Source organism: Anabrus simplex, chromosome 6 (assembly GCF_040414725.1).
Source record: "Anabrus simplex isolate iqAnaSimp1 chromosome 6, ASM4041472v1, whole genome shotgun sequence".
Lineage (NCBI taxonomy): Eukaryota > Metazoa > Arthropoda > Insecta > Orthoptera > Tettigoniidae > Anabrus > Anabrus simplex.
Genome location: NC_090270.1, coordinates 271,501,088 through 271,527,562, shown reverse-complemented (window position 1 = coordinate 271,527,562; position 26,475 = coordinate 271,501,088). Strand labels below are relative to the sequence as shown.

At 37.2% G+C, this 26,475-nt stretch overlaps 1 protein-coding gene across 3 annotated transcripts in view; it reads left to right on the top strand.

Moving 5' to 3' along the window:
• rho-5 (rhomboid-5) overlaps positions 1-17,549 on the top strand; it is a 144,997-nt gene extending 127,448 nt beyond the window's left edge. For all 3 annotated transcript variants that reach the window (XM_068228441.1, XM_068228440.1, XM_068228439.1), the window contains 2 exons: positions 5,495-5,648; positions 16,061-17,549. In XM_068228441.1, the coding sequence (XP_068084542.1) occupies positions 5,495-5,648; positions 16,061-16,495 (589 nt within the window). In that variant the 3' untranslated portion in view covers positions 16,496-17,549. The remainder of the gene's footprint in view (positions 1-5,494; positions 5,649-16,060) is intronic.
• The last annotated feature ends 8,926 nt before the right edge of the window (positions 17,550-26,475 follow it).

The following is a 26,475-nucleotide window of genomic DNA, read 5'->3' as shown; positions in this document are numbered from 1 at the left end:
TTTAAATTTTTGTGATTGTGATTGTGGATGATGATGACTGTACTTCTACATTGTCACAAAAAAGAAAGCCATCATTTAAATCCGAGAAGGCAAAAGGGAAAAATAAATGCGTATGCAAAGCTGGAAACCAACTCGCCATATTTATCTCCTGATCGAAGTAATGTCCACAAGACATTCTGTCAACTTTGCAAGAAGACGTTCAGTATATCTTATGGATGAAGGGTCTTCAACCCACACACTGAAGAAGAAATTCTACAATAAAGATGAATGAAATGTGTTTTGTTTTTTTTGTGTGTTAATATTTCAGTAAGAGTATTCTGGGTCAAAACAAATGGAATTGGCAACACAAAGCTTTTAAAATGTTAAAATGTCTGTTGTTTTAAAATTACTGCTAAAAATGTAAATGCCCCCAAAAATTGTGGAAAGTCCTTTTTTTTTTTTTACTGTCTTGTCCCTCATTCCTTCCTTCAACAGTTCGTCACCCTAAAAAGAAGAATAGTTGGCCAGGGAAGGTCAAAGCAAATGAACTGGATGATTATTTGACAATAGGCAATCTACAGAATAATTTTTAATCCAAGGATGGATAATAATCAATGTTCTACTATAATTTTCTGTTATTGAATGGCTCTGCAACATTTACTACAGTGTTCTTGATTCAATCTTTTGACAAATTCTTTATTATATGATTATTTTCCTAATCTTAATGAGTTTTTAAGTTACTAAATAACAGTCCAACTCACATGCTTCTGGTGTTCAGTCTCATTAGAAAAGACAGCTTGTATAAGAGTAGGAGTTTTCCTTTTTTTTAATGAGGGTACGTTTTGAAATGTAGTCTGTGATTTGTCATAGTTCTTCTTCAGGTGGGATCACTTTACAGCTCTTACTTTTAGTTGTACTCTTATAGCATGTTTTGGCTCAGTGAGAAAATAAATAATAAACTAGGCCTATTTCACTCTGCAATATGGAATGAAATTTTTAAGAACATAGGTTAAAAAGACAAGAAGAGATAGAATTCAAAATATTAAAATCAGAGAAGCGCTAAATATAGAACCCTTAGTACAGAAGATACAGAAAGCAAGACTGAGGAGGTTCGGACATGTAAAAAGAATGGGAAAGGAACGGGAAGCAAGAAGGGAATTGGAAAGAGAAGTTAAGGGAAAGAGACCAGCTGGAAGACCGAGAAGGAGGTGGATGGATCAGATTTGGAAGGACATTAGAGAAGCTGGATTGGATGTGGCAGAAGTAATGGAGCAGGAGAAGCGGAAGGACAGAAAGGAGTGGAGGAGGCTTGTTAACCATACCCGGGTGACTGGAGTGGGACATTGATGATGATGATGATGATGATAAGAGGCAGTCAAATGAAAACTCAACATCTACTTTATCACACATTCTGTGCAAAAGGCAGCAATACTGTTGTTACATATTGATATTGCCATCGCTGTGGTAGAAGAACTGCATAGTGACAACTCACAGGTGCACGCAGTTGTTGGGTTGTGACTTTGTTGGTGCGCGGACTGGTGTAGTGTGTTCGTCCAGCTGTAGAAGTGGAGACAAACAAAGAAGAGCAGAGAAGTGTGGTTCATTTTCTGGTGACGCAGCACTATGAAGACACTTTGCAGAAACTGTGATGTGCCATAAAGTCAAAATGCCCTGGAATGCTGTCCGATGAAGTCATCCTTTAGCATGATAATGTCGCCCCCATACTTCCAATCTGGTGAAGGCTATGCTTCAGCGATTTGGTCGGGAAACACTTCAACACCCTCCATACATACTGGATCTTTCACCTTGTGTTTTTTACACTTTTGTTGACCTGATGAAAGACATGGGGTCGTCGGTTTCATTTGGAAGAGGAAGTGCAAGAGTGGGTGCAGTTATGCTTTTGGTAATTACTTTTGAATAAAACCATTCCGTGGTCACATTGTAGTGAGTGTTTGGTTTTCATTTGACTGCCCCATATACATAACTATCAGTGGTGTTATTTCAGGATCCAACTGGCCTCCAAGCTGATGACTTAAAAGACAGACTTTACTAATTTACAACAACATGTAAGTAAATTCAAATAAGGTCTCTTCCAAAACAGAATGGAGAAGAAGACTAACTGACTGACTGACTGACTGACTGACTGACTGACTGACTGACTGACTGACTGACTACAAAAGTTTTCATTCCATACCCTGAAGGAATACAGCGGGCCACTTAGAGGGTATCACCCGCTCTCAAGCCAGAGAGATTTGGAGCGGTGAAGGTGATGTATGGAGTAGATGAGGGTGGCCTTTACAGGAACTGTGTCTACCTTTGCCTTAGTGCAGCAGAGCGGAAAACTTCAGAAAACCACTCTCAGGACAGCTGATGGTGGGAACCAGCCCCTCTCTGTCTCTCGAATACGGAGGCGTAGAGCCACGGTATAGCCGTAGCCACCCCTCGTCTGCTCAGTTGGTTGTTTGGAATGCAGAGTGACCAGCTGGGGTCACTTGTAAGCCAAAACCTACTCTGCACCTACCAACAAGAATACATAAGTAACGAGTTACCTATCACCTATTGCTGAGACAACATCTAGAGGTTTTTCAATCTTCTATAGGGTTTTCCAGTCATGTTCCATATGATTAACACACTGAACACACTGAACTGCCATATATGGTGCCCAAGCAGCACTCAGACTTTGTTTTTGTAAATAATAAATCATCACATGCTGGAAATACATCTGTGTCCCTTCTATTAAACATGACTGACAGCATTACAGTTCCACATACTGCTGCTAGATGGGAGCACTGACCCTTGCTGGATAATATACAAATGCTTGTTTTGAAGAGTAGCAAGGATGTGTTCCACACACTTTGTTTTACTGCTCATTCCTATAATGGCATCATGGTGTCTTGATTCCCTCAGCGCTGGACTGAGTGGCTCCGATGGTTGAGACGCTGGCCTTTTGACCCCAACTTGGCAGGTTCAATCCTGGCTCATTCCAGTGGTATTTGAAGGTGCTCAAATACGTCAGCCTGATGTTGTTAGATTTACTGGCATGTAAAAGAACTCCTGCGGGACTAAATTCCGGCACCTCGGCGTCTCCAAAACCATAAAAAAATTAGTTAGTGGAACATAAAGACAATAACATTATTATTATTATTATTATTATTATTATTATTATTATTATTATTATTATTATTATTGATTCTCTCAGCAATAGTGTGATAGATTTACAAATTTTTTCTTCTCATATGAACATAGTGACACTAATCTAACAATATTAGGTGTAAATATGAACAAAAACAACATAAATTTAAATAAGTAAATAAATAAAAGAGCTCAAAAACACAATCAATCAATCAATCAATCAATCAATCAATCAATCAATCAATCAATCAATCAATCAATCAATCAATCAATCAATCAATCAATCAATCAATCAATCAATCAATCAATCAATCAATCAATCAATCAATCAATCAATCAATCAGGCACTACTGATCTGCATTTAGGGCAGTCGCCCAGGAAGCAGATTCCCTATCTGTTGTTTTCCTAGCCTTTTCTTAAATTATTGCAAAGAAATTGGAAATTATTGAACATCTCCCTTGGTAAGTTATACCAATCTGTAACTCCCCTTCCTATAAACAAATATTTGCCCCAATTTGTTATCTTGAATTCCACCTTCATCTTCATATTGTGATCTTTCCTACTTTTAAAGACACCACTAAAACTTATTCGTCTACTAATGTCATTCCACCCCATCTCTCCACTGACAGCTCAGAACATATCACTTAGATGTTGATTCACTTAGGGAACCTGATGGCCAGGAAGGCATCAATTTTTGAAAATGAGACAAAGTCTCTCATAGTGCATTGGCACTGCCGGTGGCTCCATGTAGCCTACACCGTGGCCTCCACGGTATGCACTAGCTATGCGTCTTGGTAGGTGTGCTATTTACCGACTGATGAGCCCAATTTGGCACACTGGGGCAAAACACTAGCAACCAGGAATGAGTTAGCTGTAAAATTTATAATGTCCAATAATGGACCAACTATATTGGTATTACATACCATTTAGTCAAGCAGCTCGTCTCCTTTCTCCCAAGTCTTCCCAGCCCAAATTTTGCAACATTTTTGTAACGCTACTCTTTTGTCGGAAATCATTCAGAACAAATCGAGCTGCTTTTCTTTGGACTTTTTCCAGTTCTTGAATCAAGTAATCCTGGTGAGGGTCCCATACTCTAGAACCATACTCTAGTTGTGGTCTTACCAGAGACTTATATGCCCTCTCCTTTACATCCTTACTACAACCCCTAAGTACACTCATAATCATGTGCAGGGATTTGTACCTTTTATTTACAATCATATTTATGTGATTACTCCAATTAAGATCTTTCCTTATATTAACACCAAGGTACTTACAATGAACCCCAAAAGGAACTTTCACCCCATCAATGCAGTAATTAAAACTGAGAGGACTTTTCCTATTAGTGAAACTCACAACCTGACTTTTAACCCTGTTTATTATCATACCATTGCCTACTGTCCATCTCACAACATTGAGGTCATTTTGCAGTTGTTCTCAATCTTGTAAATTATTTATTACTCTGTACAGAATAACATCATCTGCAAACAGGCTTATCTCTGATTCCACTTCTTTACACATATCCTTGATATATATATAAGAAAATATAAAGGTCCAATACTACTGTCTTGAGGAATTCCTCTCTTAATTATTACAGGGACAGGTAAAGCATTGCATACAGTACTCTATATTGGCCCCCTTTCATATTTCAGTGCCAAAAATCAAAGAAGCAAGAATAATTCATTTATCTCAAAATGCATTGAAATTATATAACCTAAAAATGTGCTTACAATGCTCAGTATACAGCAGTTAACTCACTACAAATATGCCAGTGTTCAAAGTGTTAATACTTTTTTTTTTTTTTTTTTACAATGGATTTACTTCCCACCAACACAGTTAGGTCTTACAGCAACGATGGGACAGGAAAGGGCTAGGAGTGGTAAGGAAGCAGATATGCCCTTAATTAAAGTACAGCACCAGCATGTGCATGGTATAAAAATGCAAAACCACGAAAAACCATCTTCCAGGCTGCCGACAGTGGGATTCAAACCCATTATCTCCCGAATGCAAGCTCACAGTTGGGCACCCCTAACCACCTGTCCAACTCACTTGGTAGTTTTAATAATAAAACCATATGATCTGCAAACGCAAAGAATTAATATTCTTTGCATCTGATGCTCTTTAATACTGTGTCCATCACAACGATGAATAATAATAGAGATAGCTGCTGTATACCACATCTAGTCATGAACCATTTTGAATAATCATCACCTATTTGGACACAGTTCTGGCTGTGCTTATAATTTGTTAATTAAAGATATGACTACATTTCTAGTAGTCAGACATTTCCATTGTTTGTCCTTCACACATTTTTGTATGCCTTTTGAATATCCACTGGAAACAAAGATTGTCCTGCTTATTCTTTATAAGTTAACATTATGTGCAGGATACTTCACCTCGCCTTAACTCTGGTGATCCAGTACTTCCTCATGAGGGACTTAGAGAAGTTGACGGGCTCTCTCAGGATTGCCATCATCTATATGGGCTCGGGAGTGGCAGGAAACTTAGCTAGTGCCATCTTTGTTCCATACCGTGCTGAAGTAAGTACTGTATTTTAAGTTTTCTTTTTTTTTAACTACCTAATTTAAATTACTGATATTATGTTTAAGGAATTGTGGACTTTTGTGTTCAACAATGATGTACATAGAAAAAATACTATATTGGCTAAAATATAAGATTAAGGCTATATTCTTTACATTAAAATGTACTTATAGAAACTAGTTGCCTTATAAATACAGCATAACATTGAAGAAAATTGATTTTTGTTTTATTCCTCAACTGTACGAGCTTGTGTTAGTGGGAGTCACTACATGCATGCTGAGTTCAAGTATCATATGAAATAATCTTCATGTTGATCTGTATTGATGAACAATCATAATTAGAATGAAAAAGAAAATCCACCTAATCAATTCAATTTATTGATGTAACTATATAAACATCACATTTTGTGGGACTATTTCAACCTTAAAGCTAGGTCATCTTCAGCCACATGGTCTAAAATTGACAAATATATTCACAAGTAAATTATATGAGATATTCTTATTCCTATATAAGATGAATACAGAACAAACAGAAATTATAATCCTCATCAATATAATCATTTCCATCTACCCTTCCTGAAACCTCCCACTCCATCACACCCACCAGCTCCATCCTAGGCATAAACAAGTACCTACTTCCCCTTTCTCCCTCCCTACTTTACCCCTTTTTCCTTCTGTTTGCACTCGCTCCCGCTAAGACCATTGTGATTTATGTCATGACATTGATTACATCTGGTTGTTTGTGCTTTAAATGGGGTGAGTTTCATAAACAATATTATACTTTTAACTTTTTTTCTTCTTCAAATCATAGTTCACAAGTTTTATTATGTTAATACATATAACTTTCTTTCAGACACCTCTGTTGTCCAACAGCAGCATCATCATCATAATCATCATCATAATCATCATCATCATCATCATCATCATCATCATCATCATCATCATCATCATCATCATCATCATCATCATCATCATCCCACTCCAGTCGCCCAGGTGCGGTTAACAAGCCTCCTCCACTCCTTTCTATCCTTCCACTTTTCCTGCTCCATTACTTCCGCCACATCCAATCCAGCCTCTCTAATGTCCTTCCAAATCTGATCCATCTACTTTCTTCTTGGTCTTCCAACTGGTCTCTTTCACTTAACTTCTCTTTCCAATTCCCTTCTTGCTACCCGTTCCTTTCCCATTCGTTTTTACATATCCAAACCATCTCTGTCTTGCTTTCTGTATGTTCTGTACTAATGGTTCTATATTTAGCTCTTCTCTGATTTTAATATTTTGAATTCTATCTCTTCTTGACTTTTTACCGGATGTTCTTAAAAATTTCATTTCTACCGCTTGGATCTTACTGTATTGTCTCTTGTTAGTTACCTGCGTTTCTAGTCCGTATGTTACTATTGGTATGAAATACGGTTTATATAATGTTAATTTCATTCTCTTGGGTACTTTGTCATCCCATAAAAGCTCTCTGACTTGATGATAAAATGTTGTACCTTTACTTAGCCTGTTATTAATTTCAGGATTGATTTCATTACTTCCATTAATAATGCTACCCAGATATATAAACTCTCTAACCGTTCTCCGTCTATGTTCACTTGGCTTCTATTTTTCTCTTTTCCACAGTGCATGACTACGGATTCCTTTTTACTAATTACCATTCCAAACTCCTTCAGATTTTCATTCCAAACGTCCAGTCTCTTTTGTACTTCCTTCTCTCCCTTTCCCCAAATCACCACATCATCTGCAAATACCAAAGCATTCACTTCATCACTACTGATACTCTGTTTTACACGTTTTATGACTTCATCCATCAATAAAATAAACAATAATGGTGACAGTGCACTTCCTTGCTTGAGACTTTTTTTTGTATAAAATGTTTCAAGAGTCACCACTCCCCACTTGTACACTGCTTTTACTCTCATGGAAAAACATTTTTATCTTGTTAAGTAACTCAATTTAAATATATTGGAGAAGTAATAACACATAACCTAAATGAAAAAATCTCAATCCAAATAAGAACAAATAGATTAGCTAAAGCACAAAAATGAACATGGGATATCTACAAAAAGAAATGTCTATCAATAAATACAGAAATAAAACACTACAACACAGTTATAAAACCAGAAGCTACATATGCAGCAGAAACACTCTTTTACCTGAATAAACAATCAAAGACTGACAGACTTCAGAAAATTGAAAGGAGGATTGGAAGAACCTGCATCAACAAAAAATACCAGAAAGATGGACAGTGGCGGTTAATACCTAACAAAGTCGTGTACAAAGAGCTAGAACCCATTACAGATACTATGCGTAATAGGAGACTGGGATTCTTTGGACATATCATGAGGATGCAGGATTCGAGACTTCTGAAACAACTAGTACAACACAATCTCGTCTCAAAAAATACCACAACAGGATGTAAATGGATCAGAGAAGTAAGAGAGGATCTGAAGGAAATAGGCCTTACAACAGAAAACACCACAAATAACATAAAATTGAATATAAAACTCAAGAATACAAACCTCCGCTTTACCCTTACACAAAACAAACCAACAACACGCACATTTTCAACTGAGGAAAGGGCACGAAGATCGGAGCGTCTGAAGAAGTACTGGGAGGACCGCAAAGACCGAACAATCCCTTCAAAGAGACCTGAACGACGGACTGACTAAAGTGTTCCTATGTGGTCATAAAAGAAGAAGAAGAAGAATGCTTTTGGTACATTCCTTTTTCATAGGCATTCCAATACATGTTTTCTCTTAACTGTATCGTAAGTGTTTTCCTAATCCAAAAGTATGAAGATGATTTCCTTGTTCCTTTCCAGGTATTTTTCCATTATTGTTCACACAGTAAATATCAAGTCTATTGCTGATCTACTCAGTCTAAAGCCATATTGTTCTTCCTCTGTGTTTCTATTATATCCCTCATTCTTTTGTCTATGACTTTCTCCTTTATTTTTAGCCCAGGTGATAATAGGGTTATACCTCTATAATTTTTACATTTCTTCCTATTTCCTTTATTGAACAATGGTACAATGCTTCCTTGTTGCCAAACTTCAGGTATCCTTTCATCCTTCCATATGGCATTGAGGGCTCGGTATAGCCACTGTAGTCCAATGCTTCCCGCTGCCTTAATCATATCAGCATTGAATTTGTCTTTTCCACTTGCTTTACCTTTGGTAATTGCATTCACTGCCCTTTCAAGTTCCAACCATGTTATTGGGTTCTCTTCTTTTTCTCCATCTATTATTTCTATTTTCTTATCTCCTTCTTCCTCCGAGCAGTCATTCTCCTTATAAAGTTTTTCAAAATACCTTGCCATCACCTTCTGAAGACCCTTTTCATCATGTACTATGGATTCATCTTCTCTCTCTAATGCCTTAATTTTTTCCTGATTTATTCTTTTTTATTTTATTACTCTGTATAATAGTTTCTGAGTTACTCGACTATCCTGCTCAATTTTGTTGGTAAACTCTCCCCATCATTTCTCCTTTTCTTCCTTGATACTCCTTTTTACTTGTAGTTTCAATCTCTTGTATTCCACATGTAACCTTTCTATCTTATGCCCATCCATCTGATACATTTTTTATTTTTCCTTATCCATTTCTTTCTTCACTTCGTTCCTTTCTTATATTTCTTTTTTTTTTTTAATTTTGTCTGTCCACCACCATGTCTCCTTTCCCTTAACCTTTGCTTTTGTTTTTCCGCATACCTCAATTGCTGCTTCCACAAATGTCTGTCTTAAATTGTTCCACTTTTCTTCTCCACTTCGTATTTCTGTGTTAGGCAACTTCCATTTTATACAATCTTGGAATGCCATTCTTTTTTCCTCCTCCTTCTCCAATTCCCAAATTCTGATATTTGGTTTCTTTTTCAATACAATTTTAGGGATTTTTTACTTGTTTTAATTCCACAATTAATAATCTATGATCACCCTCCATACTTTCACTGGGGATTACCTTCATATTCATGACATATCTTCCCCATTCTCGGTCTGTTATTATAAAATCGATAAGTGTTCCATACTGTCCATCCCAACTACTGTATATTGGCTGATCTTATGGCTATTCCTCTTCATAAACCATGTGTCCTTTATTATCAGGTTATTTCTGATACAAAAGTCCAACAGTTTCTCTCCATCTTCATACCTATTGCCATACCCATGTGGGCCCCGAACATTCTCATATCCCATTCTATCAGTTCCTACTTGAACATTCAGATCTCTCCCATTATCATGATCCCATCTCCAACAATATGTGTTTCCAGTTCATTTGAGGAACTCTTATTTTTCTTCCATGCTACATCCTGTCTGTGGAGCATACACCTGTACTATCTTCAGTAGTTCCTTGTTTACATGTATGTGCATTATTATAATTCTTTCATTTACATACTCAACTTCAGCTATTGGTTCAACATTCTGATTGACTATAAATCCCACTCCATTTCATTTCTCTTTACTGTTACTCATCCAGTACAAAGTGTACTCTTATCTTAGTTTCATCATTCCTTTCCCTTTCCATTTTACTTCCCTTAATCCCAGGATGTCCAATTTTTGTCTCTGTGTTAGGTCAATCAATTCATTTTCCTTCCTATTCATTGTTATTCATTGTATCCATGTTATGAACAAATCATCTTTAACGATTTATAATTCTTATGGTTCAACAACAAAATTCTACTTGATGAGATAAATCATAACATTTTATGAGAAGTCAAATATACGTAATTTTAATATGGAAGAATTGAACTTTAATTTATGTTCCTTAACATAACATGTACCATTAAATTTTAAGACTGAGTTTCACAATTGTTTTTAAGAAACATGTTAATATATTTGTCAATTATAGATTATGTGGCTGAAAGTGACCTAGGTTTAAGGTTGAAATATTTTATCAGTAGCAGCAATTTTTGTGGAGAAAACATTACTTTTTATTCCATTTTAGCTTGCTGAAACCAGGAATTACAGGAATTATTTTTTAAAAAAAAAAGCAATTTGTACAAGCCCTGTTGTCTTATCAGCTAATTATTTCCTCTATTTTCTGTAATTATTAACAAAATTATTAGCGGAAATACGCAAAAGTATCGTTTGTCATGACTAACCGATTTGTATACCACCACAGCAAACAGTGGAGTCTTTGCATGTGCTGTGAGGAGGGTAGCAGGGGTATAATTTTTTGCCAAGGTCATGGACACTGAGGTAAGATTCACGCATTTGCCACGCGCATTCGTAAGTCTGCTAGTCTCTTTAAAGTCTGTTAGTTTCAGGGTGTAGTCAAACACAAAATGATTTTTAACTGTATAATCACACTGTACTTCAATTTAATTGTAATACATGTGTAATATTGTTCCTTTGGCGAAGGTGTTATTGAACAGTATTGAATCAATATCTCATACAACTTTTATTATGACACTTAAGTTGGTTGATTGTGAACCTTTACCTCTCTGTCAAAATTTGCTCAGCGAGCACCAAAAAACTTACGATTTTGTAGCTGTTTTTCAGTTTTAATGTATATACTACCCCCCCTTCCTCATCGCCCAGTTCCAACTCCCAATCACCGCTACTGTATTTTATGGCAACTGATCATTCTTAGAACTGTAAACCAATGATGATATTCAACTCCTCAGAAATATTCATTTGCCTAATTCTACCAAACAACCTGTATGGTTAAGAAAAAGTGCCTGAACCTCCTATTTGGAGGTGACCGATGATACAGCCACAGCATTATCTGACTTGGAAGAAAAAAGCAATGTTAAGTTAACCAATGATATGAATAGATCTTATTTAGCAATCTAAGAGTTAAATAGTGTCATAAAAGTCATAGCGTTTAAAAGAAAAAAATTATTCTACAGCAATATAATCTTATGCAAGTATTAAAAATAATCAAATAAGTGTCAAATCAGGTGGTAATAATAATAATAATAATAATAATAATAATAATAATAATAATAATAATAATAATAATAATAATAATAATAATAATGTCCGCCTCTGTGGTGTAGTGGTTAGCGTGATTAGCTGCCACTCCCGGAGGTCTGGGTTCGATTCCCGCCTCTGCCATGAAATTTGAAAAGTGATACGAGGGCTGGAACGGGGTCCACTCAGCCTCGGGAGGTCAACTGAGTAGAGATGGGTTCGATTCCCACCTCAGCCATCCTGGAAGTGGTTTTCTGTGGTTTCTCACTTCTCCTCCAGGCAAATGCTGGGATGGTACCTAACTTACGGTCACAGCCGCTTCCTTCTCTCTTCCTTACCTGTCCCATCCAATCTTCCCATCCCTCCACAAGGCTCCTGTTCAGCATAGCAGGTGAGGCCGTCTGGGCGAGGTACTGGTCATTCTCCCCAGTTGTATCCCCTGACTCAAAGTCTGAAGCTCCAGGACAGTGCCCTTGAGGTGGTAGAGGTGGGATCCCTCACTGAGTCTGAGGGAAAAACCGACCCTGGAGGATAAACAGATTAATAATAATATTATTAATAATAATAATAATAATAATAATAATAATAATAAAGGAGAAGTTGGTAATGTAAATATAAAATTATCTCATTATACAATATTACAGGACAAATAGGCTTGGTTACCTAATTATTATGATTTTAATACATTTAATTTTCTAGCATTATTCAAAAGTTGGGAGTGTGAACATTCAAATATCTCTTTATCCACCTTATTCACATTTCTCATCATTCTTTGCATGTGACTATGGAAAGCATAGTTTGTTCTGTGCCAGACTGATTTCATCTCATGTACCGAGGAGGAACATAAATATACGCTTTTTCCAATAATTCAGATCAGTTTATAAATATGAGAATTTAGTAATTTATAAATGAAACTAACATTGAATTTCTCACATCTATCCTGAAGATATTGTAATTCCAGATCTTTTTCCAATTTTTTATATTCTTGCAGTTGTATGGGATACCCATTCTGTAAGAATAAATACCAGTACATAAAAATTTATGTTGTGCAGACTCTATCCTAGATATGGAAACAGTATGGTTAAGATTCCATATCTGAGTGCAATATTGTAATAATCAGTGTACCAATGATATATACACGTGTAAAAATTAGCAAGTTGGAAAATTCTCTGGTATACCTTGTTATGCAACCAAGTCTTTGCAAGGATATTTTTTTTTTACATATCTGTTTTGTCCACCTCCGTAGCGTAACGGTTAGTGTTATTAGCTGCCGTCCTCGGGGGCCTGGGTTCGATTCCCGGCACTGCCAGAAATTTAAGAATGGCAGGAGGGCTGGTAAGTTGTTACAATGGTACATGCAGCTCACCTCCAACGGAGGTGTGCCTGAAAAGAGCTGCACCACCTCGGAACGAGGACACGAGTTTACATTTTCACCCTCATCGGAGGGTCTGCCTTACAAGGGCTGCACTCGGCTAGAAATAGCCACATGAAATTATACATATCTGTTCAATGTGAACACTGAAGTTTAGGGTATTTGTGAACAATACACTTAAGTCATTTATTTTTTTAACAGTACTCACAGGCATTTTGGAATTTAATTTATAATCAAAGAAGATATTTCTTTTAGAAAATCAGATTATCTTACACTTTTCTTGATTGAGCTTTAAAATCATTAGAACAATAAATTTCAAGTTGGTTTAAGTCTTTTTATAATCTAAGGCAATCACTATGCGAATCGATTCTTGTAAAGAATTTTACATTGTCTGCAAACATTAGGAATTTAGAATTTGCAAAAGCCTCCTTAATATTATTAATGTATACCAAAATTATCAATGGAGCGAGGTGGGCACTTTGTGGCACAACATTTATAGTAGCAATACAACGGTTAGAAAGGTGATTGTGTATCTTAACTCTAAGTGTATGGCCTTGGAGATATGATGGAGGAGGAACAGGAAAAGGAACACATAATATGATGAATTTTCTGTGTCAGTTTGTGCATTCATATTTGCCTTCGTTTCCTCTTTCTATTGCCTCTCTTCTCACACTAGCCTGCCATTGTGTTTATTTCTGTGTTCCTTTTCAAGTCCCTTTCTTTAAATAAGTTATCATTCAAGTAGTTGGTGAATACTATTTATTACATATTCACTATCAGTAGCAGCGATTGGAAATTAAAAGTACGGGGGCAAAAAAATATACTGATAATAATAATAATAATAATAATAATAATAATAATAATAATAATAATAATAATAATAATAATAATAATAATAATAATAATGTTATTTGCTTTATGTCCCACTAACTACTTTTACGGTTTTCGGAGATGTCGAGGTGCCGGAATTAAGTCCCACAGGAGTTCTTTTACGTGCCAGTAAATCTACCGACACAAGGCTGATGTATTTGAGCGCCTTTAAATACCACTGGACTGAGTCAGAAACGAACCTGCCAAGTTGGGTTCAGAAGGCCTGCACCTCAACCGTCTGAGCCACTCAGCCTGGCTATATGCAGAGAACAAACAGTAGCCAGGTTTATAGGATATAGAGGGCGGGGGTGAGGGTGTGGGGCGTTTATACAATAAAACTGAAGAAACAAGGCACAAAATGGTAAGCTTTTTGATGCTTTCTGAGCAAATTTCAACAGAGAGGTAAAGGTTGAGTGTTCACAAATTTAAGTGCGGTAATAATAGCTTTTTTTTTAAGATCTTGATTCAATACTACACAAAATACTTTCACCAAAGGAACAATATTACGCATTTATTACAATTAAATATAAGTACGGCATGAATATACAATTAAAATAATTCAGTATTTGACTACACACTAAGAAACTAATAGACATTAAAGAGAATGCCAGACTGATGAATGCATGTGGCAAGTGAGAGAAACATACCTCAGAGTCCATTATCTTCACAGAAAAATATACCCCTGCTATCCTTTCTCACAGCATATGCAAAGTCTATACTACTTGCTGTTGCGCTATACAAATTGGTTAGCCAGGATGAACAACATTTTGTGCGTATTTCCGCTAATAATTTTGTTAATAATTAAAGAAAATACAGGAAAGAATTAGCAGATAAGACAACAGGGATTGTACAAATTGATTTTTTAAAATAATTGCTATAATTCCTAGTTTCAGCCAGCTAAAATGTGAATAAAAATGTAATATTTTATCCAAAATGTGGTGGGGAGTGACTGTCCGCCGTCCCCGCCAATCGCCGCTACTGTTCACTATGCATACATGTTTTGTCCTATTTTGTATGCTTCTTCAGTGCATCACTTCAAATCATTCACCATTGATCTGTATTTAGGGCTGTTGCCCATATGGCAGATTCCCTATCAATTGTTTTCTTATATTTCAAAGAAGTTGTAAATAATGAACATCTTCTTTGGTAAAATATTCCAATCCCTAATTTCTCTTCTGTAAAGAAGTATCTGCTGCAGTTTGTCCTGTTGAATATCTTGATATTATGATCCTTCCTATTTTCAAGAACTCCACTGAGGAATGCCTTCTACTAATATCATTTCATACTGCCTCTCCACTGACAGCTTGAAACTTACCCCTTAGTCGAGCGGCTCGCCTCCTTGCTCCCGAGTCTTCCAGGCTGCAACATTTTTGCAACACTACTGTTTTGTTGGAAATCAACCAGAACAAATCATGCTGCTTTCCTTTGGATCTTTTGCAGTTTTTGAATCAAGTAATGATGGTTGAACTATATCAGTGTATATGCTGCATTATGAATAGGGTAATTAACAATATTAAGTGGCTGATTGCATGTTGGCTTTATGTAAGATTAACAAGTCAAAAATTCCTTTGGTTGTCTGCTCATCCATTCATGCACCACATACATCACTTTCACTCAGTTACTCCTTGAGTGTCCCAAACACTAAGGGTGAGGTCTGGTGAATATGGAAGACACTCAAAATGCAGATCTTGAATGGTCGCAACTGATGCATTGGCAGTGTGTTGTTGAGCATTGTCATGCTGATGCTGTGACAGGCATACATCATCAAACTGAATCATCATTCATCCATGAATTTCAATAGGTTTCACACCTTTAATAGTCAGAAACCAAACGACAGACAACTATTCTTTTTTCATGCAATTCTGAAGTAGGGTGGCCATTTTTACACTAGTACTTTGATGACTTTTGCTTGTCTATACAGTGCTGTCACCTATACAATATTTATTAAAGCCTTTGTAACAGTACTGACAACTGACAGAGCCCTGGCATGACATTTTGAATTTTTATTGCATTTTGTAAGGTTTGTATTTGACTCACCCATGTAGTGTATTTACCTTAATTCTCCACATGTAAATGTTGTATTTTCTGGTTAGATGGAAGAGAGGGTCTAATGACTTTAATCTTGCCAGACAAACTAAATCCATTGTATTGTATTGTACTTTAGGTTCAGAAAAGTATCTTGTGTTTTGGCTGTCTCTGTTTTTACTTTGTTAGTTGGACATGATTTAAATTGTTAACTAACTGATCATTCATCTCACAGGTGGGGCCTGCAGGAGCTCATTTTGGCCTGCTGGCGTGCCTCATAGTCGAGGTGTTGCAAGTGTGGCAAATGCTGAAACATCCCGACTACGCTATCTTCAAGCTAGGAGCCATCACCGTCGTCTTGTTTGCGTTTGGCTTCCTTCCATGGGTCGATAATTATGCCCATCTCTTCGGTTTCATCTTTGGCTTCCTTCTCTCCTATGCCCTCCTGCCGTTCATTTCTTTCGGAGAGTATGATCACCATAAGAAGATTGCGCTTATCTGGGTATGCCTTCTCTCTTCCCTCTTCCTATTTGCAGCACTTGTTATCCTGTTCTACGTTATCCCTGTGTACGACTGTGAGGTATGTACCTACTTCAACTGTCTACCCTTCACACGAGACTTTTGTGCGAGTCAGAACATCAATTTCAAGAGAGAGATACCCGTGGTATGACGAATGTGGCTACGGTTGGTCGTAACCGTACGCACATACCTTCTTCTTTCTCCTGGCTACAACATGATTGGAAACTGTCCATCGACGTCAGAGCTAGCTTTTTGGATCACCCTACGATGGTGGTCTTTCTTTAATCGTATGTTGCTGCTGAATATTTTGTCTCCTTTTTGTTATTCAGTCGTGTGTGCAACTAAACTTGTATCAAAGTGTAAGAACAAGTTACAAAGAGAAGTGTCTGTTCTCCTTCCACTTTTGTTTGTTCGAACATGGCCATATATGAATGTGAAAAAAGACATAACATTTCTTTTTCTAATTTTGAAATTATTTTTTCATACTTGTGTGAATAATGGCCGATCATATTCAGTGATACTGTGTATAGGACGACACCGACCCCTGCACAATATCTCGGAACAGTGTCCGAGTTTGGAGTGTCATTTATATCTAAAACAGGGAATGTACCGTTTGATTAAGAAACAAAAATGTGTCCTACCACGTTTAGTTTTGATGCCTCCTTCCTCGTTGAATTTACAATCAGTGTCAGTGAAAGGACAAATTGTCAAGAATGCGTGAGTGAAGCTTTCAACTTTGATGTTAATTTTTTTTAATGGATGGGATATAAGGTGAAATGTTAGAAAGACACTGAGAACGTGCCAATTTTCATACTTAAATAAAAAGAAAAATTGAATGTTGTCTTGTATTTCTGTTAAAGTATGACAAGGTGTGCCTAGGGATGGGTTCTGTTTTATGAGACCAATATGATAACCTTGACTTGTGCACTTTAGCTTCTCAAAACAAACCAGCAAGAGCTGCACCCTTGGCAGCACAAGATGTAATAAGACTCCCCCTCACACCCTTCCACACAGTGGTTATCCATCCCTAGTGCACACTGAGTTGTCTGTGAACTGCTGGAGTTAAAAGTGAACAATTCAAAATACTCAACATCAATTGAACTGTTCCATCGGTTGGCTTTCAGGACACATTTTTTTAACTTAAAGAAACAATGTGAGCCAACTATTTTGTGCAGCTGAAATAAAAAAAGAGAAATCATTTTATATTTAGTTGTTAATTTTTTCCTCTCTCCTCAATAAATTTTTGCAGTCGTTGCTACCATATTTGCTTGGAAACAATATTATGTGTATCATATGTCCCTCTGCCCACCCTGACACCCCACTAACAACTCTTAATTCTATCTGAGTGTCAAAGCCTCTAGGATGGGGTGGAAAACAGACCTAGCTATAAATCTGAAAATGTCAACAAACTCTTTTGCAATGTCCCCAATTTTTCTATTCAACTATTTTAAATAAATCAGAAAATATTGCATTTAAAAATCTACAAACACACACACAAGTGTCTATATAACAGTAGAATATTATGTACAGTTTGATATTTTTTCCATCAGTCAGAATGCTTGTTGGAACACATGAGATGTTGAAGTGAAATTTCAGGTATTCCTCAACAAGCAGTGTAAATGTGTTCTTCACAGTTTATGGGTGATTATGCTATACTTACAGTATTTGTTATTCTGTGCTATGTCTCTATAAAAGAGGCATTAAAAATTATTTTATTATTCCAATATTGTGTTGAAGACTGAGAGCAAGCAAGGACAGTGAAGCATTAATGAAATGTACCAGTTTGATTAATGTTATTGCTTGAAGAAAAACAAGTTTAATATTTCTTTGGAAACAACTTTTAACAGTTATTTATCCAAATTACCATAAATAGAAACATTCTCCTCTCAAAATGTGTTTCATAAAAGCATATACAGGTGCCGTTTGATTGAACTTTAAAATGTCTCTCAAAGAAAGCATTGATACAAACTTGAAAGCAATGTGATGAACAGTTTTTCCTTTTGGAATGATAACAGGTTCACTACTGTACCTTGTATGGTCCTTGAAATCAACTAATTCAAACTGAAAAACTTGTAGTGTCTTCTAATATTCCTTCCATTATGCTATTATACTGAAGCAGCATTTAATATTAATTGTTTGACTCCATGGCTGAGTGGACAGTATCTTGGCCTTCAAGTCTTGGAGTCTTGGGTTTGATTACTGGATAGGTTGTGGGAATTTGATCATACATACATCTTCATAATAGACTGTTATGCCTGTCAAGTGAAGCAGCCTCCGTGGCTCAGACTGCAGCGTGTCGGCCTCTCACCGCTGGATACCATGGTTCAAATCCCGGTCACTCCATGTGAGATTTGTGCTGGACAAAGCGGAGGCAGGACAGGTTTTTCTCCGGGTATTCCAGTTTTCCCTACACTGCTACACTGGGGTGAAGTGCTGGTAATTTCATGATTGAAAAAACCTAAAGAGCTTAAATGTTTTTAACTGTACAGTACATTTTCGACTTCAGGTATATCGGCATTCTCTTGTCACAGATTACTCCCATTTACATCCCTCCATGTCTGCCTCTGTAGCACAACAGTTAGTATTATTAGCTGCCATCCTCGGTGGCATGAGTTTGATTCCCAGTACTGCCAGAAATTTATGAATGGCAGGAGGGCTGGTATGTGATTAAAATGGTACATGCAGCTCACCTCCATTGGGGGTGTGCCTGGAAAGAGCTCTACCACCACGGGGCAAGGACACAAGTTTACTTACCTTCCTCCATCACATCCATCCAGCATTTTTCCTTGCCCGCACTTCAGCATTGATGTTAATGTTACTGCATAAATGAGATCCTAAGTAATGGTAGGTACTCACCATTGACTTCAATATCTCTGTGACTCTTGTTTGTCAGATATTCTGTCTTCTTGATGTTAAGACAAAGACCACATCAGCTGAGGATATTATTGCAGGCTTGGACCTGGTGTTGCAGATCGTATTTGGAGGTGCTGGCAAACATGACATCATCTGCAAAGAGTTAGTTCCATGGAACTTCACGTTGTACCTCTTAAATGATTGTGTCTGTTATAGAAATAAAAAGCACAGGTGACAAGGCTAAACCTTGATAGACACTAACTTTGATCATTGAGTATATTGGTATTATTTATTAGCAACTGGCTAATACAGACACATGTTAGAAAATAATCTTAATAATACAATATATATGCAGGTCTGTACCTAATAGCCAAGAAGCAAGGAATCTAGTTCACTATAACTGAATGCCGAGGTTCTCAATCCACCAGACAGCTTGTTGCCATAAGGAATTCTTCTTGACTTTCTTGATATGCCCAGATGGTACATTCGTTGACAATGTGATGAATGGTTGGACATGGAGCTCCACGGACAAACAAGGGAATCTGTAGCTTGTTATATTTATGCAGCATGTCCCTGTACCTGACATGGCTTCTTCTATTCAGGGCAGATGAGGTCCTGCATGGTAGCTGAAATCCACTTGTAAGTTTGTTATGTTGGTGCAACTTTGTTACTGCTTCCCATTGAGCCTTCCACTCATTGTGAGAGTTAAAACTTCTTGTAAGTACATCAGTGTCATCATGTAGAAGTGGGCAACATGACTTTAACCTGCTGGGATTATGGGGGTTCATTTCTCTACGTACAGGTAGCTCAGGATTCTCACAGATTTTATTAACACTAGAACTGCCGTAGGTTTTTCTGTCAAATGCTGCAGTTATTTTCCTCAGTACACACCATGAAAATAAAACGGTGCCTGTAATCGCATATTAATCCTAATAAATCCATATTATACACCACTAGAAAGCTGAAAGACTGATCTGCATGATGATGACAGAAATAAAAAAATATTGTCTTGATTTCGAACTATCGTAAAATACAATTTCAAAACTTTTTGAACAAAGGAAATTGTTGAAATATTTTGCTAAAAAAAAAGAAGGAATTTCTGATAGATAATTTGTTCCTTAAACATTGTTGTATTTTGAAACACACAAGTACGTTCTTACATATTCCCCCACAGTTCTCCACTTTTCATTTCAACTGCTGAGTAAAACACTTTTTTAACAAAAGAGATTTTGAGTTCTTGTCATGAATTTCAAACCTATAGCTTGTGATATAGGTGTTGGTTCCCATAGGGAACCTGCAATATTTGTCCCAAATGAGTAAATTTACAATACCAATATAATTGGTCCGTTATTGGACATTAAAAATCTAAGCTAACTCATTCATTTCCCATTACTTTCAAGGCACCTTGTACTTCAGTGTGACCAAGCAAGTTTGGCTGTGCAGTTAGGGTCATGAGGCTGTGGGCTTGCATTCAGGAGATAGTGGGTTCGAACCCTGCTGTCGGCAACCCTGAAGATGGTTTTCCATGGTTTCCCATTTTCACACCTTAATTAAGATCATGGCCCAATCCTAACCCTTTCCTATCCCTTCATCACCATAAGACCTATCTGTGTCGGTGTGACATAAAGCAAATTGTGAAAAGTATATACTTCACTGTCACTTTCTCTACTTTCAGGAATAATTTCCTTGTCAGAATTAACAATAATCACTGTAACCATCAGTACTGTCACTAAAGATCTTCAAAAACATGTGCTCAATTTCAAAATCATCAACAAAGCGGGCTGCCATCTTGATTCTAAGAACATATAAAAGTACTTTCACTTCTACACCTAAATAAATTTCTTCAGACGGTTGCTTACTTTTCAAAGACTTTCCAAAGAGAAGATAAAAGTATCCGTATTCAGTGGGTATCTATATTAGTGCCATCTGGTCTCCAATTATAAACATATGTCGGATAAAAAAGAAAGACACCATCTCTTAGAAAGATGATCGCACTTGATGAAACAATGTACCATCTTCCAGAAAGATGGTCTGTAGTTCAGGGTTAAATTCCCTTATAATGCATTATTCCTGTAAGTAGTGGGAGCCAATGCACTGCTGCAGTTGGCTTAGATAACATAACTGAGGCATCTTTAAATTTTGAGATTGTAGAAACAAATAATGTACAGTCACTCAAAAAAAATATGAGTGCATGGTATTGTATAAGTTTGTTGTGGGTTTTCAGAAGGTTTGTCTCTACTTGGGAGGTGAATTATATTTTGATAATAGTTAAAATTTGGTCTGAATAAAATATTAAATGCGAGGAACATGCAAGTCTCTTTTTTGCATGACTATACGTACGTACAGTTTTGATACAGGAGACCAAGTGTTGCTTTCCATTGAAGTCTGTCTAATACTATAGAAGAAATTCTTCATATTCTTAATAATTCCTTGTGCACTTTGTTTGGATATAATGTCATTAATATCATAGACAGCAAGGTCAACTATAAAACATTTTTCTGGAAGAAGCATTTTTTCAAAGAAGATAACTTAAGTAGAACTACCTGTGCACAAAGTGCAATCAAGCAGCATGCAAGTACAACAGGAGATCACGGTGTTGGCGGTCGGCTTTTGCAGAGCGGGTCTCGGCCCACAAGTGGCCACGGCTGGTCCGTGGTCCGACAGCTCTGCACTCCGACTGGCCAACTGAGCAAAGGAGGGGTGGCCGCAGCTCTACCGTGGTTCTACACCTCTGTGTTCAGGAGACAGACAGGGGCTGGTCACCACTGTCGGCTGTCCTGAGAATGATTTTCCGTGGTTTTCCATTCTCACGCGCTAAGGCGAATGCCAGGACAGTTCCTAGTATAGACCAGGGCTGCCAATCCTGTCACCTTCTCTGCAAATCACCTTCCCCAATACAAATCTCCCCACCTGAGAGACAGCATCACCGTCCAGGAGGCCCGTCTCCTAGTTCAGCGGAAGAATGAAAACATTTAATAGTAGTACTACGATGTTGGAACACGTCCAACATACATGAACAAAGGGTTGAATTGTATGAGTCTTTACTTATTTTCATCAACTGCTTGTTACTGCAGCATTGCAAACTTGAAATTGACAATTCAGGGCAATACTATTGTAAGCAGCATTTTTTACATCTTACAGTGAAGCAAATTAAAAGTTTGTGTATGCCAGAAATCACCATAGAGACTTTTGATTGCAGTAGTCCACAACTGTCACCTTATTAACTTATGTTGCTTCTCTTCGAGAGACATGAATTCAGTTCAATAGATGGCACATACTGAGTCCTGATAAACATTACATTGAAAGGCAGTTACATGTGTTTACGGCATTCAAATATTTTTAAAAAACTGATTCTAATCAATGTAAGAATCAATGGAATAGAAATGAGAACTGGTCTCACTTTCTCTGAGTCATGTATGACAATGTTTCATTTCAGAAAGAAGATGAATGTTGATATCATATCCATTGTGATAACTATTGCAGCAGCTATGTCGTATTGTGGCTGAAAGAAGAATTTTTTTGCTTTCCAGAAGCCATTAAAGACTGAACGAGAAGCATGTTGCATGGTGGATATAATCTGCTTTTGTATTTCCAGTAGTGTTCACAAGATTTTTAGTATACATATATATTATATATATATTATATTAAACTGAAAGTGTAATTGTGATTTTTTCCTCCCCAACCTAGATTTTTATATGACAAAATAAACAAATGGGGTAATTTTTATGTAATCATGAAATAAATGACTATTACAATAAATATGACCCCCATTTTCTCATATCAATAACATGTGTTGGGATGAGAAAAAGGACAACTATTTTTTCTTCAGAACCATATGTTTGATTTATCCTCTTTTGTACCTTTCTCCTCAGTCCTTTTAGTTGTTTCTTGTCTCAATTACAGGAGCTTGTCTTACCATCATCTTCTAGCATAGCCTTCAGAGTGAAGGGTATGCATAGGTACTTCAAGGCAGAAACAGGTTCCAGAAATCATAAACGACCAAGGGGAATGTATATGAAAGGATTTACAGAAGGCAGAAGTATTTAGTCAGCAGTATGTTAAGATAGTTGGACATTTGCATACTATCCAGGTAGGGGAGTTGACTAATACTACCAAAGTTCTGATTTTCTTTTTTTTTTTTTTTTTTTTTTGCTATTTGCTTTACGTCGCACCGACGCAGATAGGTCTTATGGCGACGATGGGACAGGAGTGGGAAGGAAGCGGCCATGGCCTTAATTAAGGTACAGCCCCAGCATTTGCCTGGTGTGAAAATGTGAAACCACGGAAAACCATTTTCAGGGCTGCCGACAGTGGGGTCCGAACCTACTATCTCTCGAATACTGGATACTGGCCGCACTTAAGCGACTGCAGCTATCAAGCTCGGTGTTCTGATATTTATGTATGGTAATAAAGATACTGTATTTACAACAAATGATTCAAAAATTGAAATCTAGAAGTAGCTGGAATTGATACCATTTCTGGGGATAAACTAAACGCAATGTGTTGGCATATAATGTCATATCTGAAGTACTTATTTCATTACTGTTTGCATGAAGGAGCTATTCCAAATGAATAAAGAGTTGCTATAATAGCCCCAGTGCAGGTATGAAAGACAGGCTGACAAACACAAAGCAGATAATTACAGGTCAGTAGCTTGATATGTGTTAAATAAAAATATTTTTTGGGATTATATTAGAGACGTTTGCAAATTAACTGTTTTTAGAGGAGGCAGTTGAGGTGTAGGAAAGGTTATTCCAGTGAGGCTCAACTTACATGATTCCAGCAAGATAGAGCAGGTAGTTTATTCAGGGGGTCAAATGGACTGTTTCTTATGTTAAAAAAAAAATGGATGTATCGCTATCGACCTATCCAAAGTGTTTCATAGGGTAGATCATGGGAGACTATTGACAAAAATGAGGATTAATGGATTAGAGAAAAGAATGATTGAATGGGTGGCTAAATTCGTAGAAAACAGATCTCAGAGAATTAGAGTAAGGGAAGCATTATCTGATTATAATGATTAAGAAGGGAGTTCCACAAGCCAGTGTTATTGGACCTTTATGTTTAATTATGGTCACCCTGTCCACAAAGAGCTGAAGGCTGGTGCTGCTGGGTCATAACAAGTTACACTCCATTCTTGCCAAACTAGTTTTGTTCATGTGTTTGGCAGCCTGTCCAAGATAACAGCTGAAGGCTGGTGCTATTGGTTCATGACAAATTACACCCATTCTTGACAAACCGGTTTTGTTTACAGGTATGTACATTCTGTCCAAGATAACAGCTGAAGGCTGGTGTTACTGGTTCATGATATGTTACGTAACATTCTTCCTGAACCAGTTTTGTTTATTTACGGGCAGCCTGTCCACGATAAATCGTTCGCATTTTGTTTCCATTTCAAGATCTTCAGACACACTTGGTCATCGACCTCGGTTAATGGAGATGTATTGAATAGCCAGTGTTAATTTGGGTTCTGTTGCTGTTAGGTCCTTTAGGGATTGGGATATCCATGTTCAACAGCCCCATGCTCTAGTGAGTGTGGAAATGGCCTGACCATCTGTGTCAGTTCGGGGTCTGTAAGATTGTGTAGTATTATAATTATTCGAGCGTAGTGTTGGGATAGGCACTCCAGGACATGAAGTATGCTACTATCCCCATTTTGCATTGCATAAAGGCAGAATGAACAAGGCAAAATCATGTTGACGTATACATAAAAAATGTTCCTTTCATCTAGGGAAATAATACATGGAATAGAATATCCATATGAGTAGTATTGAAAGTGAATCAAACGTTTCGTTTCAAATGGATAATGTACATGTTATTACACTACATAAATTAAACGTATGTACAGTTTGCGCTTCCAAATGAAGAGAACATGTATAATGGTAAAATAAAGCATTATAACTTATTACTGCATTTGCAGTGCTTAGTAACCATATCAAAACAAAAGTTCACGGCTGAGTGGCTCAGACAGTTAAAGCACTGGCTTCTTGGTCCTTACTTGGCAGGATTAATCCTGGCTCAGTCTGGTGGTATTTGAAGCTGCTCAAATCCATCTGGTTCCTATCAGTAGACTTACTGGCATGTTGAAGAATACATGTGGTACAAAATTGTGGCACCTCGGAGTCTCCGGACAAAATTCTGGTGCTCTGGAGTCTCCAAAAACCTGTAAAAAGAAGTTAGTGAGATGCAAGCAAATATCATTATTATTATTATTATTATTATTATTATTAAAACAAAAGTTAACCATCACACTCAAACTTTGTAGCTCTTAATTTGTCAGAATACACAAACTAGAAAATAGTGAACTGTCAACAACTCTGAATTATTAATCATAACTCTGAACATGACTCCGAAATTACTGGAACATGTACCTTAACATCTGAAGTTACTGTTCTATTCTTCCATAGGAAATACTTGAAATGTCATCTGTTAACTCGACAACGGACTTCCATGCGGTGACACCATGAAGCCCTCACCTGCCTCCACACCTCCACGTCAGCTCTCACAGTTGCGACAGTATCCCAAATACGTTGTCTTAGAGTTACTTCATTAGCAATTTCTACTTGGTACATGAAGTCTTTGAGGTGCCTCCAGAAATAAAAATCTAGTGGATTTAAATAGGAGGACCTCAATTGCCAGCTGACGGGACTATACTGACCAACCCATCGATTGGGGAAATGATATTCTAGCGATCTACAATGTCCCATCGTGCATGAGCCACATCCATTAACGTGTCTGTAGTAGAACGTGTTGTACACGAAGAAGCAGATTTGTACATCACAAATAAAATGTTTATTGTTGTAGCATTTTTACTCTGTACAAAATATAAGTTTCTCTAACTTGCTTCTTTTGCTGAATATACATTAAATCCATAATCTGAAGAAGCTTGAGGATGTCTTGGACAATGATACATATATACAAACCTAACCTAATATGCACAATAAGTTTCTCATTGCCAGAACACAATGCAAATCAATATCCCTATAATTGACTGCCTAAGTTGATCATGAGAAGATTTATAGCAGAAGGCTATATGATAGCGAACACTCGTAATTGAGTAGGTTTGTCTTCCAGGCAGGATGCCTCTTCATCTATGTGTTCGGAGGTGACTATACAGTCCAATGCGGGAGTTACACAATTTGCCACAGTGACGACAGGTAGTCCCAGGTGGAGCAGTCATGTTATTTCTATGTTTCCTCAGCACTTCTTTTACTTTCCTACGTTGCCTCTTGTCATTCGCTGTACGTCAGCGGTTTTCTTCAAAAGACAGTGTGCCGT